Source organism: Orycteropus afer, unplaced genomic scaffold (genome assembly GCF_000298275.1).
Source record: "Orycteropus afer afer isolate SDZICR_OR568_19922 unplaced genomic scaffold, OryAfe1.0 scaffold00062, whole genome shotgun sequence".
NCBI classification, from domain to species: Eukaryota; Metazoa; Chordata; class Mammalia; order Tubulidentata; family Orycteropodidae; genus Orycteropus; species Orycteropus afer.
In genome coordinates, this window is record NW_006921649.1 from 12,551,492 (window position 1) to 12,568,323 (window position 16,832).

Consider the following 16,832-nt stretch of genomic DNA (forward strand, 5'->3'; position numbering starts at 1 on the left):
AATTTTGGTCAATGACATGAGACAAAGTATATGTGAACTGCTGTATGAAAAGTGAATTTACTCTGTAAATCTTCACCCAAATCCTAATAAAAAGAAAAAAAAAAAAAGGAAAAAAGAATATAATGGCACAAAGAAAATCAAAACCACCCATAATCTCAGATATAATCGCCTTTAGCATTTTGGAGAACTTCCTCTTAGGATTTCATGGTATAGATATAACTGGATTTGTTTGGCAATCCCAGCTTTAACATGTCCCACACGTATGATCCTGGGGTCACTCTCTGTCCCTCAGTTTCCTCATTTGTCCAATAAAGATGTTAACAGTTCTGGCTTCATGGAGCTGTTGTGAGGATTCAGTGAATATACGCATGAAAGGCGCTTAGAACAAGGCTGGGCCCAAAGGAAGCTCTCCACAACTGTTCACTCATTATTTTTGTCCCTCTCTCCACAAATACAGTCTTCTATACTTAACTCAAATGGGATTAAACTGCAAATACTGATTTGCCATTTTATTTTCATCTAACAGTATGTCGTGAGCAGCGCTTCAGATTAAAAAACTCTCACTGACACCATCATTTCTACCAGCCACAGACTGTTCCACTGAATGGCAGGACCATCATTGATTTGTCTGATTACTTGCTGTCTGGCCACTCTACATTGATCACACAAAGCTAGCATTTTCTAAAGGTCTAAGACTGGATTTACATGTTGCCAAGCTGCCCTCCAAACAGCAGGGCCAATATATATTCTCTCCGGCTGCGCAGCTGAGGCATCAATACGGCTTCTCCAACATACATACACCATCACTAACACTAGATACGATTTACATGGGAAATTGGACTCAAAGGAGTTCAGCCACATCCTGGCTGTGTGTCCTTGGGTACTGGCCCCATAAGATGCAGACATAAAAGACACTTGATGGGTTTGCTGGTCCAATGGAGCCTGGTGGAACCACTGAGACTATGGCCCCTAGCTGCCCTTCAGGTCTAGAATTGAACCCATACCTGTGGCTTCCCGTCAAACAAAAGATAGGCATATGAGTTGAACATTTACCTGAGGTAGATATACTCCTTGTAGAGAACAATCATGGGAGAAAGAAGGGCTGCTTATGCACAGAGAGACAGCTCAGGGGGCAGAAGTACATGGAGGGATGGACACAGGGAAGAGGTAATTATCAGGAGGAAGTGGGAGGGGAGCTGTTGCATTGTGGTAAATTGTGGTCAATGTCATGAGACAAAAGTATATGCGAACTGCTGTACGGAAAGTGAATTTGCTCTGTAAATTTTCACCCAAATCACAATAAAAAAAAAAGACACCTGATGTCCCACTTGTGAGAAGTACTATTATTCAATTTTGCAGATGAGGAAACTGAAGCTCAGAGGGGTGAGGTCACTTGATCAAGGTCACACAGCAAGGCCAAGTAGCTGAGCTGGGATTTATGGATGAGCAGCATGACCAGGTCAGTAGTCTCTGAGGCAGGGCTCTTGCAGAGGGTATGGGGGTGTGCCAAGGAGCACACTGCTGACTCGCAGTGGACAGCCATGCAGACAGGACAGGTGGGCACTGGCACCTGGAACTCCAGGCTCCTCACTCATGAAGGTTCCTGGTTACCTCAACTCGGCCCCAGAGACGGAGCTCAAGGACACAGACAGTGGACTGAGAAAGCCCCTGGGCCTCTCCAACCTGTCACCAGAGCTCAACCAGATGCAAAACAATGGTAGAAAGAATCTCAGGGTTGAGTAGGAGGTCATTGCTTCAGGGTGACAAAGCCAGCTCTGATGGTGATAACCACTGCCAAGGGTGAAGAATTGGGCCTGCCATCCCAGACCAGAAAGGCTAGAGCTTTCCAGGAAGGAGGACAAAGGGGGTGAGGCATCAATATGGCTTCTCCTTCATGGGCATGGACGCTGCTCTTCCACCACCTGAGTGCCCTCAGCTACCCCTGAGCATCTTTGACCTTGGCTAGGCTTAGAGCTGTGACCTTCATACCTGATCTCTGACCTTGAAGGCTAGGACAGGGCCCTCTTTATCTTCACTAACTTATGTCTATCTTCATAACACAGGAAGAGAGCAATAAATCTTGGTCTGACCCATTCAGCATCTACCCAAAGGAATCCTCCAGTTAACAAGCAAGAAGAGGGGGAACCAGAGACCTCATGGAATCTGCTTTGTCAATCCTTAAGAAGCCATCAGAAAAGCAATCATCACAATAACCACAGTCAAGTTGATAGCTCAATTCCTCCCGACTAGACACAGTGTTAAGGGCTGGTCATGTCTCCATCTTTACACAACTCTGTGAAGTCAGTACTACTTCAATTCTCACTTTGCAACTCAAGAAACTAAGGCTTAGAGAGATGAGGTGACTTGGTCACAGCAAGGAGGGGGTGAAGCTAGTAGAAAGCTCAGAACTGATTCCAGGGTCTGCACTCCTAACACCAATGCTGGGCTGGCCTAGAGGGAGGGAGGTAGTGGGCTCTGGCCTTCATTTATTCATTCACTCAGCAGACATTAAATGAGCATCTATCACAAGCAGGCCCTGTTCCAGATGCTGGAGACACAAAAGACTGATAACTTCCTGTCCTCATGAACCTCACATCTGCCCGGAAGGACAGAAAATAAACAAGGAGACACACAAGGGAATCCCAGTTTATAATAAGAGCTCTGAAGGAAATCAACAGGGAGCTGTCACTATGATCAGGGAGGAGTGGTCAAGGAAGGGCTCTCAGAGGAGGACACATTTGATCTGAGTCCCAGAGGATAAGATTCAGCCGGCTGTACAGACAGTCAGAAAGGGGCAACAGAGGGAACAGCAAATACAAAGGTCCTGAGGCAGAAAAGGGCTGTACTTCCTTCAAAGTCTCTCAGTGGCCCCCACACTCCTCCACTACAACTGAACAGAGGGTGGCTACTGGCCAACTCCCCTACCTTCAAGTCCTAGGGCTTGAATACTAGCTCTGGTATAGCTACTAGGAAAAAAAAAAAAATCAACAAGCTATAGAGGGAGAAAAGGGGACCTGGTGGCGCAATGGTTAAGCTCTCGGCTGCTAACTGAAAGGCTGGGGTATGAGGGTATGAACCTATTCAGCAGCTGCAAAGGAGAAAAGACGTGGTGATTCACTCCTGCGAAGATCACAGCCTAAGAAATCCTATGGGGCAGTTTTATAGGGTTGCTATGAGTCAGAACTGACTCCACAGCCTGCGACAACAAAAATAGGGGAAGGAAGGGGGGGAAAAAGTGCAACAGAGGGGAAAGCAGAGAAAAAGGGGAAGGGAGAGAAAAGAGTGAGTGAAGTGAGGGAGAGGTCAACACAGTGGGACAGGGGAAGAAGGGGGTGAGGAAAGGGGAACAGAGTGGGAGAGTCTTTTGTGGCATATCCCTCCCTGCATGGCGATGCTCTGGAAGTACCCCGTACCCCAGGACACTGTGGTACCAGCAGCCCCACACCCACCAGGGCCCCAGGCAGGAGCAGGAGCTTCCCCACCCCCAAACCCGCCCCCTTCCCCTGCCACTTCCTCTGCTGGCCCTGCCTGCTCCCCCCTTCACCACTTCCTCTGCAGGAGAGGCCATCCCCGAACTCAGGCTGACTGAGGCAGGCCTGGGAGCAAGGGTCACACTCCTGCACAGCTCACAGGGAGATACCACAGTGAAGTAACCCTGACCCTCTCCTTTCAACAAGCCCCCACATCTCCCCACCTCTATGCTGTGCAGTGGAAAAGGCACAGGCTCCTAGTCAGAGAGATCTGATTTTAAATCTGGGCTGTGCTGTAGATAAGCTGTGTGGCTTTGAGCAAGTCACTGTACCTCTCTGGGCCTCCACCTCATCAGGTGTGGAGTGGAGATACCAACCCCTGCCCCTCATGGGGCAGCAGAAGAGTAAATGACAGAAAGGCCAGAAAGAGCACAAGTCTGTTCCCTGCTCATTTATCTTGGAAACAACGGTACCAGTCACACAGTAGGTGCTCCACACATGATTCTAATGGCTAACATTTATTTGAGCTCTTTGGAATGAAGGTTGGGCAATCTATTTCCATAGAAATAGATTTCCATAGAGCTGGGTCCGACTCAACGACACATAACAACAACAATGTTCTGGGCACAAATGGTTAACACACTTGGCTATTAACTGAAAGGCTGAAGGTCTACCCCAAAATGCCTTGCAAGAAAGACCTAATGACCTATTTCCAAACAATCAGCCACTGAAAAATCTATGGCACACTACTGTGATACACATGGGGTCACCATGAGTCAGAGTGAACTTGGTGGCAACTGGTAGTGGTTTGGACCAAGCGATTTACACAGGTTGTCTCATTTCAACCTCAAACAACCCTATGAGGTAGGACCATTACTTGCTTTTATGCAGCTAAAGAAACTGAAGCACAGATAAGTAAATTTCCCAGGATTATACAATCTGCAAGAGGCAGAGCCAGCCTGAACTCCAGGAACTCATCCAGAGTTCTGTGCTAGTTCTGATCCCTAGCAAACATGAGCTTCCCTTCCTCTCTCACCCTCTTTGCCATCTTTCCTCCTATCAGGCCTGAGGCCCCTTAGAATCTGCCATGCTTCCCATCCCCACATATAATATCCCCTTCTCAGGCTGGTCACCTTCTACCAGTCACTTCCTTTCCCTGGGCTGTGACTGGGCCCCAACCACAGCTCTGACCTTCCCTGCCAAACCCACCTGCTCTAACCACCAGGGCACAGCTGCTCTGACCCAGACATCACTCATCATGGTCACCCTAGCCTTGGGCAGCCAGGAAGCCTGCCTCTGGTGTCACTCAATTGTGTGGCCTTGGGCAAGTTATACCCCCTCTCTGGCCATGGCCTCTTCCCCTGTCCAAAACTAGCCCCTTTCTAACACTATGTTGGCTGACCTAGACAGGTCTCAGGAGACTTAGGGCAAGCAGGACATTAGCCAGGGTCAAAAATGTCAAATGCAAATTGTTTGGTTTAGCATTCAAGGCCCTCTTGACTTGGCCCCTGCAATATTCTTCCAGCTCTAGCTCTAGCCTGGCAAGCCTCACAGGCCATGCTCAGCTCCCAAACCCACTGAGAGGGTGACAGAAATGGGCTGAGGTGGCAGGGTAGCAGCAAACAGTAGAGGCCAGATCTGCACTGTCCAATACAGTAGCCACTGGCCACATGTGCTTACTGAACACTTGCCATGCGGCTAGCCCAGACTGAGATGGGCTGTGAGTGCAAAATACACACCAGTTTCCAAAAACTTAGTATGAAAATACATGCATATACATATAATATTGTGTTAATTCTACATTCTTGGTATGCTAATATGATACTATTTTGGTTATACTGGGTTAACTAAATTATACTATTAAAATTAAGTTCTCCTGTTTTTCTTTCCCTTTTTGAATGAGGCTACTAGAAAATTTTACGCCATACTGTGTTGACTTGTGTGTTGTTGTGATACTGAAAGATATGCCATTGGTATTTCAATTATCAGCAAGGTTACCCATGGTAGACAGACTTTAGTAGAGCTTCTAGACTAAGTAAGACTAGGAAGAAAGACCTGGCAATCTACCCTAAAAACCAGTCACTAGAAACCCTACTGATCACAACACAATACTGTCCAGTATGGTACTAGAAGATGAGTTCCTTGGTTGGAAGGCACTCACAATACACAGTGGCCACAACAATGGAATTGAGCACACCAATGACCTGAAGATGGTGCAAGACCAGGCAACACCTTGTTCGAGTCAACATTTGAGTCAGAGCTGACTGAACAGCAATTAACAACTATTGTTGTTGTAACAGTTGTTACATACCATCTAGTCCGACCCAACTCATAGTGACCCCTCCTTGGGTTTCCAAGGCAGTATCACTACGGAAGTAGATTGTCCAACCTTCCTTCCGAGGAGTGGCTGGTGGGTTTGAACCGCCAGCCTTCTGGTTAGCAGTCAAGTGCCTTAGGCACTATGCTACCAGAGCTCCTTAACAACAACTAGAAAGTTTTAAATTACATATGTATCTCACATTCTACTTCCACTGGACAGCACTGGCCCAACAGCTGTTCCTCAGGTCCAGCAGATGTGACCTTGCAGGAATGCAGGTCAGAGGCACCTGCTCATCTGATGTTTCCAAAGAAGACAGAAATCTAGTCTTTTATGTGAAATCTCCTGATTGCAAAATAATAGTTCTGGCAATCAGTTTAAATTTGGAGCCAGACAAACCAGTCTATAAGCATGCCAGGCCGAAGTCTGCCCCTCTCTCCACAGAGGAAACAGACGTCCGTACTCGACAATCCTCTCATTTGGTTCAGCACCTCCTCACTCCTTCCCCACTGCTCACTGAAAGCACCAGGATAGATGCTGGCTTATCCCAAGCACACACTGTGGACCAGGAGCCGCTAAGCCTTTTGTGGGACCTGCTCGTTTAATTCTCACAAGAGCTCTGTGGGGTGGGTTTGTTATCAGCCCCACTGTACACATGGGGAAACTGAGGCTCAGAACTGAGACACCCATTCAGTATCACAGAGCTTAGTTAGTGGGACAGCCAGGAGTTGAATCTGACCATATTTGGGTGCAAGGCCCAAGTCTTTCACCACACAGCGGAGACTTGACACACCATCATTGAACAAACACTGATGCTGAATTGAATCAAAGCACATTCATCTGTATAAGGCTCAACAGCGGGCAATTTTGCCACCCTCCCCACCAGAGGACATGTGGCAATATCTGGGGACATTTTTGGTTGTCATAACTGGGCAGAGGGTGCTCCTGGCATTTGGTAAGCAGAGGCAGAAATGCTGGTAAACATCTCATAATACACAGGAAACTCCCCATGACAAAAAATTATAGGACCCACAATGTCAACAGTACAGAGGTAGGAAACCCTGGTATTTGGGATTAGCTATAATCACTAAAATTTAGTACATTAAGTCATGGTGATGGACCAAGACCATTTCTGTTTGATACCAAGGAGTCCCTCTCCCTCTCACTGCTGTTGAGTCGGTTCCAACTCATAGCGACCCCCTGGGTGATGTAAATCGTTAATGTGATCAGCTGCTAACTACAAGGTTGGAGGTGTGAATCCATCCAGAGGTCCTTTGTAAGAAAGGCCTGGTGATCTACTTCTGAAAACTCAGCCATGGAAAGCCCTGTGAAGCACAGTTCTACTCTGATACACACAGAGTTGCCATGAGTCAGAAGTGACTCCATGGCAACTGATACTGGTTACCATAAGCATCAACAATAATAAATTATTTTTGTTTCCTGAGCATTTCCTGGATGGGAGTCAGGTGCCAGAGACATACCTCCTTGTATACAGCCAAGCCTCAAAGGGGAGGCTCCATTCTCCCCTCCATTTTACAGACAAGAGCCTGGGGCTCAGATAGGGTGGCAATTTGCTTAGGGTTGAAATGGCCAGGACTGGAACCCTGGAACCACCAGGACTGGCTCCTGGTAAACCTCAAATCTCCTCCCCAGCCACCAGCAGTGGGGGCCGGGAGTGACCAACCAGAGCTGCTCTAGGACCCTGGGGTGGCAACTCCTGAGGATATCCCCCTAGACTAGGTAATATCAAGCCAGGGGACCAAGAGATACTGGATCAGACGGGAGCTGGGGTCCAGCTGGGGTGGGAGCTGGTTGTTTAGCTCACTTCAACTTGGCTTCTTTGAGAAAAAATAAAACCCACCGCCATTGAGTCTAATTCATGGCAACCCCACGTGTGTCAGAGATCATCAGGCCTTTCTTCTGCAGCACCACTGGGTGGGTTTGGCCTGCCAACCTTTAGGTTAGTAGTTAAGTGCAAACTTTGTGCCACCCGGAGCCTTGGTCTCTTTACAGCCAGCCCCAAAACTTGCAAATGCTAAATTAGTTCCCCAACACACCCACTAGGCATCATCCTGGGAAGGCTAAGACCACTTCATTGTAAGACTGCTTCAGGAACCTATCACAATAACATGGGTTCTATTTAAAAATACTTGGCTGGGCGGAAATAAGGTTACTGCCTGGGGGCAGATCTCTTTCCGGAGGAGGGGAGGCACACTAGAGCCCCCAGAGGAAGTGGAAGCCCTGCTTTAACATTATTACGCAGGAGAAAAGGTGAAGGGGAAACCTCGCAGAGGGAGGTACGGGATGGGGGCAGGATGTCACACTTGAAGGATGCAGGTCAACAACAGTCACTACACAAAGCCAGCCCAGCTCCAGAAGGCACTTGAGGTCTCCTCTCCCCCAGTGTCCATGAGGTTTCAGGGACTGGCCCTCCACAAGAACAAGGGACAAAGGGGACTGTGCTGTTATATTCTAATCTCATTTTATTTTTAAAATTACCCTCAAATACGCATACTCTCTAACCTAGCCACTCCTCAGAAGGAAGATGGAGTAAGCTACTTCCGTAGTGATACTGCCTCGGAAACCCAAGGAGGGGTCGCCATGAGTCGGTCCGACTCAATGGCACATAACAACAACAACAACTAACCTAGCAACAACCTTCTGGGAGCCTAGCCTAAAAAATAATTTAAGATAGAGAAAGAACATTATGAGCAAAGCTGTTCATCAACTTATAGTCAGCTCTGCTATAATACAAGGGTTATTTTGAAAACGCAAATCTTGTCCATGACCATTGATACACTGTTGTTGTTAGTTGCTGCAGAGTCTGTTCTGACTCACGGCGACCTCATGTGTACAGAGCAGAACTGTGCTCCAAGTTTGCAAGGCTGTGACCTTTCAGAAGCAGATTGCCAGGCCTGTTTTCCAAGGTGCCTGGGGGTGTGAATTACCACCTTTTAACAGCAGTCAAACTCTCACCTTTTACACCATTCAAGGACTCATTTGGGAACAATTTTCTCATAATACTAATATCTTGTTTGCTTATGTACAGTTTTTATCTGCCATAAACACTAGGTGAAGGCTGAAAACTACACCCAGCTGACCAAGCCCTAAAGGAATACACCAAGCATGTGCGCACACACTCTCAAACATCTATCAGCCTCCTATGCAACAACAACTATCCATATTTGGTGGCACAACTTCCCATCCAATTCCCAATAACCCTCTGCCACCACTCCACAGTAACTCATAAGCTGCAACCCTTCCAGCACTCACACACTTCAGGTCTTTTCTAAGATTAAGTACCATATTTATCATACTACTTAAATATTTTCCTGTCCATTTAAAAACCAAAAACCCACTGCCATCGAGTCAATTCCAACTCACAGAGATCCTCAAGAGTTTTCAAGGCTATAAATCTTTACAGAATTAGAGTGCCTCATCTTCCTCCCTCACAGCAGCTAGTGGGTTTGCACAACTAACCTTCTGGTTAGCAGCCAAATATCTTACCTACTGCACCACCAGAGCTCCTATCTGTTTGACATGAGTAAAACTATGCTACTCAATAGTCAAAAGGTGGAAACAACTCAAGAGTCCATCAACAGATGAATGGGTAAACAAAACGTGGTATAGTCAAACAATGGAATATTGTTGTTGTTGTTGTGTATGCCCTGGAATTAATTCCAACTCATAGCAACGCTACTGGACAGAGCAGAAATGCCCCATAGGGTTTCTTAGGCTATAATCTTTATAGGAACAGATCACAAGGTTTTTTCTCCTGCAGAGGCACAGGGCAGGTTTGAACTTCCAACCTTTCAGTTGGTTAAGCCTAATGCTTAACCACTGTGCCACCAGGGTTCCTACAGAATATTCCTCAGTTCTAAAGACAAAGTACATGCCATGACATGAACCATGAAAACATTACACTAAATGAAATAAGCCAGATGCAAAGGACAAAAACTGTCTGATCCCACTTATATGAAATACCTAGAATAAGCAAATGCATAGAGACAAGTTTATGAGTGGTTGCCAGTGGCTGGTGGGGGGACAAGGGAATTATTATTCAAGGGGTACTAAGCTTTTGTTTGAAGCAATAAAAAACTTGTTGGAAATAGAAAAACAGATAGTTGAGATGACTGCACAACATGGTGAATGCAATCAATGTCACTGAATTTATAAATGGTTAACATGTCAATGTTTTGTTATGTGTATATATTTTACTATAGTTAAAAAAAAAAACACAAAAAGAATATGGAGTCTAAAATCAGACTGACCTAAATTAACATCCTGGCTCTTGCACTGACTCACAGTTTTAAAAAAATAAACAAATAACCATGCTACTGTTTTTATTAGGTTCCTATCTTTTTTTTCCCCCTTATGACACTGGCAAAGTTTTTGAGCATTAGGCCCTTAACCTCGTTTCTCTAATAAGCCCTCTGGTTTTTATTGCATGATTCTGCATAGCAGTGACTTTTAGGAATGCATATGTCACATTACAGCAGAACTGTGTTACCATAAAGTGTTCAGCACAGTGCTTGGCACATGGTAAGCATTCAAATGATTACTTATCAATAGTAAAGCAAGGAAAAGTATTTAAATATCCAATAAAATTACAATGGGGGGAATGAGTTATCCCAGAAGGTAGTGTGAAGCACTTAGAATACTACAAGCAAAGGCTTTAGGAATGAAAGGTTGTTGTTGTTGTTGCTGTTGTTATGTGCCCTTGAGTCAGACTCATAGCGACCCCTCCTTGGGTTTCCTCCTTGGGTTTCCGAGGCAGTATCACTACGGAAGTAGATCGCCCCATCTTCCTTCCAAGGAGTGGCTGGTGGGTTTGAACCCCCAGCCTTCTGGTTAGCAGTCAAGTGCCTTAGCCACTATGCTAGCAGAGCTCCCAGGAATGAAAGGTAGCACTAAAAAAAAAAAAAAACTGTAGCTACATATGGTTACAACTCCACATTAAAAACAATTACCATAACATCTATAACATCTGGAAGTAAATGCATCTGAATGTAAACAGCAATTGATGGAGAGAGATATTTTTTTAAAAATTTGGTTGTATCTTTGGTGAAAGTGTATGCAACAAATTAGGTTCCCATTACCAATTTCTATACATATTGCTCAGTGACACTGCTTACATTTTTCACACTGTGTCAACACTCTCACTGTCATTATTTCCTTTCTACTTGCTCTGTTTCCATTATTCTAGCCTCCCTGCCACCCCCTTACCTTCTCATCTTTGCTTTAGAGTAAATGTTGACAGTGAAGTTGCATCTAGATGATTATTTAAAGAAGCACAGTACTCATGGGTGGACTGTTTATTTTACAAGCTAATCTATTATTTGGCTGAAAGGTGACCTCCAGGAGTAGCTTCACTTTCAAGTTTAAAGGGTATCATAGGGGTTCCTCTAGTCTCTACCAGCCCAGTAAGTCTGGCATGTGGTTTTTTGGTTTGTTTTTTTTTTTAGAAATTTGAGTTTTGTCCTACCTTTTGCTCCTGTTCTATCCAGGACCAACCACTGTGTCCTTAGTCAAAACAGTCAGTAGTGGTAGCTAGGTTTCTTTTTAAATTTTGCTATTTTTTGTTATATTCCCAATTTTAAACTCTTGTTGTTTTTGTTGTTATGTGCCATCAAATCGGACCCGACTCATAGTGACCCCTCCTTGGGTTTCCGAGGCAGTATCACTATGAAAGTAGATTACCCAACCTTCCTTCCGAGGAGTGGCTGGTGGGTTTGAACCGCCAGTCTCCTGGTTAGCAGTCAAGTGCTTTAGGTACTACCCTACCAGAGCTCCTAATTTTAAACTAGTGAGTACATATTGGTTTTAGGAAGGTAATAAACTTTTTCTAAAAGCTTAAAGACAATGTAACATCAAAAACAAAGCTGTTTTCAAGAAGCAAAAAAATCACCTCACCAGCTAACCCAACCCCTTGCACAAATGCTGTCCCTTTTCGGTGCCTGAGTACCTGTTTTACTCTGTTGCCATGACAACAAATACATCCTGCCTAAGGCAGCTTCTTCCACTCAACATTATACCAAACACTTCCCCGCCTCTACCTTGTCTTCAGAGTAATTTTTTTTTTTCAAAATAAAGATTGTTTTAATGATGAAAATTTTGAAGCCATGTAGCTTGTGAGCTTTACTTTGTATCTAGAAACACAACTGAAGTGAATTTCTTTTGTAACCAATTTACAAGCACATGAGGGCCGGATGAGAATGAGCTTGACCTTGCACAAAATCAATCTTAACCACCTCTTTTTTTCCTAAGGCACACAGATAAAGGCTTATCAGACAGGGTGGGAGGGTGCTATATCTTAAAACTGTTAACATTTAGGCCTTGAATATCTATCTACAAGACTGTCACCAGAAAATCTGGAATCAGACAGTCCACTCCTGACAAATGTGTTAGAAGGTGGGAAGAAACTGGCTGTGGCGGCTTTGAGAACTGGACTCCCATTAAAAAAGGCCCACATGTTTTGGAAAACCAGCAGGAGATAAAATTAGTTGTGAATCAGATGAGCTTCTTTGTAAGACTTGCAGAGTAACATGGGAGTTTAACAGGGCAAAAGAAAGCAGAAATGACACTCGAAACTAACAAGGGAAAAATCTGACAAGTGTGAAAGCACAGTTCTGCATTTAGGTTTGAAAGAAAATGAACCATATGAAGCCAGGATAAATTGGAAGAAGGAGATGGAACTCCTGGGTGGTGTAAATAGTTAGGCGCGTGGCTGCCAACTGGACAGCTGGAGGTTCGAGTCCACCCCAAGGTGCCTCAGAAGAAGGCCTGATGACCTACTTCTGAAAAATCAGCCACTGAAAACCCTGTGGAGGACAGATCTACTCTGACACACATGGGGTTGCCATGAGTTAGAATCAACTTGGCTGGCAATAAGTCACAGGGAAAAACATTAGTGAGAGCCAACAAAATACACTAAAAACACCAACTGAATCTGCTGGAGAAAGTGAAGGATGGAGTGAGCTGGTCAACGGTCCAGCTGTTCTCAGGGTGGTCAGAGCACATCTGGAGGTTTAGGCTCTGTCCTAGGCAGACAAGGATATATGGCAGGTATCCACATAGACCATTTCTTTGTGCTCTAGGAGGAAAGGTGCAGCTATGGGAAGGATAAAGAAAATATTCAGTGTACTAAAAAAAAAACAAAACTCATAGCGACCTGAGGTGCTAAATCTTTACAGAAGTAGATTGCCCCATCTTCCTTCCGCTGAACAGCTGGTGGGTTTGAACTGCCAGTCTTCTGGTTAGTAGCCAAATGCCTAGACACTATGCCACCAAAACTCCTTCAGAGTATGCTCAAAAAAACTCCTAACTCACTGCCATGGAGTTGATTCTGACTCATAGCGACCCCCATTGGGTTTCCAAGGCAGTAAATCTTTACAGAAGTAGATTGCCCAGTATTCTTTCCACAGAGTGGCTGGTGGATTTGAACCACCAGCCTTCTGGTTAGTAGTCAAATGCCTTAGGCACTACAACACCAGAGCTAGCGCTCTCAAATAAGTGAAGAGCCTCCAGCAGAGAAGAGGAGAAAATCAGCCCAAGGGCCAGGGGTGTGAGGGACACTGAAGTTAGCCTCTGTAACCATAGGACCTTTGCTCCTGTGGGGGTTCCACCCTGTAACAGGAAGTGCTGGCTCAGAGTGGAAACGGTAAGGGAACAAAAGAAACACCCCAATGGGGCTGGCTGGCCTCAAAGTTGCCCCTACTCTCTAAGCCTCTAGCAGAGCTTCTCAAACTCCAAAGGGCTCAGGAATCACCTGGGGATGTTGTAAAAGTGCAGATTCAAAGTCAGTGGGTCTAGGAGGTTGCACATTTCTAACATGCTCCCAGATGATACTGATGATGCTGGTCCACCAAGCACACTTGGAGTAACTGGGCCATTCTCAAGTCCAAGAAACTAAGTCTGGAGAAGCCCAGCTTTCTGAAAGGACAATCGTGGGGTCAGGATGGCCTACAAACCAAGGCTCCAAAGAAGGTGATGGCTGGCTTAGGAAGGAGGCATCCTCCTGCAGGTATACACCAGCTTAGCATGGGAGATTCTTCCAAAACAAAAATTTTCTAGGAGAAAGGAGATCTGGGAAGGGGTGGAGTCAGGCTGTAGGTATTTGGGCCCAAAACACAATTTAGCAACTTAAAACGATCTCAGGAACAGAAACCCACAAAGTCCTGCTGCAAGCTGTCTAGATTTAATCAACTCTGCCCCACCCACCTCTCCACAAAAGCACTCTGCCTGTATTGCTCTAGGGGAGAGGTGACTACAGACCAGGAGATCCTCCCGTTGTGACTCAGAGGCAGAGTCAAATCTGATCCCCGAAGCCCAGCATTCCTGAGGTTCTGATCTCGCCTCTACACAGCTCCAGTCCACCTTTCCTAACTTAATTTCTGACATTACATGCCACATCTTGCCCTTCCCCCCTCCCTGTCTCTGGCTCATCTTCAGGTGTGCCTTCTCCTGCACTCCAATTTCAAGGGCCCCAAACCACCCAAAGCTGCTGAGCTTCCCCGTCGCCTCTGCATACCCACAGCATCTGGGTGGTCTCTCTTAAAAAGTATGTCTCGTATCAGTTTTCTTACTGCGGGTACCTCGGGTGCACTCTCGGATGCTGGGCGCCCCTTTGTCTCCCCCTGCGGCGCCGAGAGCAGTGCCCTGAGCACAGGAAGTACTCAAAACAGAGCTTGATGGGCAGAAGCCGTGCCCAGAGGGGGCGCCCAGCCTTCAGGGACTAAGCTGGGCTGGGTGAGGTACCCCAAAGAACAAGGGTCACTGGGAAGAGAGCCCGGGACCCTAAGTTCAGGGCCGGGACAGCCTTTCTGTGCCCTGAAGAGCCGTAGCCAGAGCTGCCCGGGACCAGCGCCCCTTCCTTCCGGAGCGTCTCCACGAGCCCCGGGCGCTCGCTCACCCGCCTTCAGCGTCCTCACCTTGTAAACCTTGCCGAAGGCGCCGTCGCCCAGCTCGCCCACGATCTCCCACACCTCGTTGGGGTCCAGGTCCCGGCGGACGTGCTCATATTCGCGGGACTTTCTCTTCTCGAAGGTGGACAGGCGCAGGATGCGACGGAAATTGGCGAAAGCCATGGCTGGGGGCGTGCGAGCCGGGGGGCGAGGTGGCGCCGGCTCGGGCTGTGGCTCAGCTGCCGCGAGGAGGAAGGTGGGGGACGCCGCGGAGCTCGGGGGTTCTCCCCAGACCCACCCTTCGCCCAGCACCACCCGTTCAAGTGCGCCCTGGGTTGAGCCGCGGCAAGAGACCCGGAACCGCACAGACTGCCGCGGTCCCGCCCCCGCTCAGCCTTGTCTCCAGGGCCGCCTCCGGAATGCTGGCCCGGCTCGCGCTGCGCCCTCCTCCCAACCAGTGAGACCCAGGACGCGTTCCGGGGACCCGGCCCGGCGCCCGCCCATCGGCCCGCGGCTCCACCTGCAGCTCCCCGGCAGCGCCGCGAGACCCCCTAATTGGCTGCGGGCGCTCTCCGACTCCGCCCGTCGCCGCAGGGCACTCTGGAAACTGTAGTCTCCGGCGCCTGGCTCCCACGAGCCTAGGGCTGCGCTCTGGAGAACTTAGGACCCTCAGCGGGAAAGTCCCAACTCTTGGAGGCCTGCGGTGCCGCGCCGCGTGGCTCCCAGAACTTTTATGGGAAGTCAGTTAGCATTTCGTGAGCGTCCACTGATTGTTGTCAGTGCCAAGAAGGCGAACAGGCATGAGCTCACTGAATTGGCTCCCCAACTTTCCCGCAAGGCTGCTCCACTTGTCTCCACTTCTCAGATGAGGAGGTCGAGGCCTGGCAGACGAGGACACTTGCCCTGGGACACACGTCCTGGCTGCGAATCCGGTGCGAGTTCCTTGGCGCGGTGCTGCCTCCTAGTGCGCAAAATGCAGCACCCGTTGCTCCTTAGGGAGCTGTTTCCCGACTTCTTTACTGCTTCCTAGGGACTCATAGTGGCTAAGACACTTGCCTGCTAACCAGACGACTGGCGGTTCAAACCCACCTGCCACTCCTGGGAAGGAAGGTTGGGCAATCCTACTTCCGTAGTGATACTGCTTCGGAAACCCAAGGAGGGCTCGCTATGAGTCGGGGGCTGACTCGACGGCACATAACAACAACAGGGACTCCTTGGCCAAGGTCTACAAAGCACCCTCTCCTCCTCATCCTCTACAAACCTGTCTGGATTGGAGGGCTGAGCAAAAAAAATACTTTGGAACACATTTATTGCATGCTTTATGATGAGTCTGCAGACATATTTGCATGTTATAGAGGCGTATCTAGGGTGTGGCAGGTACTGCCACGTGCCCTCGCATGCATCACTTGAGGTGGAAGGGGGTAGCCTCTGAGCAGTTTCTATTCCCCATTGTTTTTCCATCGCCAGAAGTGAGAGATTATTTAGCAATTTATAACTAATTGCCATAGGTGCTATTGTCCGTAGGTACAGCTCTGGCATATTAACTTTAAACTTTGTTAAATTTAATTTCCTAACTTAAAAAAAAAAAATTAAAAACGAAACTTCTTGGTGACTACCATCATCCTCCATCCCAGCTGCTGACTCACTTTGCTGCCACTGTTATCATTTTGTGTCGATCTGATAGCAGTGAGGTGGATTGGGTCCTATGCCAAAACCAAACCAAACCAGTTGCCATTTAGTTGATTCCAACTGAATGGCAACCCCATTTGTTGCAGAGTAGAACTGGGTTCCACAGGCTTTTCAAGGAGGTGAATTTTCAGAAGTCAATCACCAAGCCTGTTTTCTGAGGCACCTCTAAGTGGCCAGTCTTTGTGTGTGTGTGTGTGTATGTGTGTGTTTTGGTTTTTTTTTTTTTTTTAGGGTAAATACAATTTTATTCAAACCTGTCAGTATGAGGTTTGAATAAAAATGTATTTATCCTAAATATATAAATATATTTTTATTCAAATCTATCAGTATGAGCTAGGAGCTCTGGGGGTGTAGTGCCTAAGTCTTTGACTGCTAACCAGAAGGCTGGTGGTTCAAACCCACCAGCCACTCCTTGGAAGGAAGACTGGGTAATCTACTTCCATAGAGATACAG

At 47.1% G+C, this 16,832-nt stretch overlaps 1 protein-coding gene across 1 annotated transcript in view; it reads right to left on the reverse strand.

Annotated features, from left to right (window-relative positions):
* The window catches only part of STK10 (serine/threonine kinase 10), a 230,286-nt gene extending 215,413 nt beyond the window's left edge, over positions 1 to 14,873 (reverse strand). Inside the window, exon 1 of the mRNA XM_007939772.2 lies at positions 14,718 to 14,873. Coding sequence (XP_007937963.1) covers positions 14,718 to 14,873 — 156 coding nt within the window. The remainder of the gene's footprint in view (positions 1 to 14,717) is intronic.
* Between the last annotated feature and the right edge of the window lie 1,959 nt (positions 14,874 to 16,832).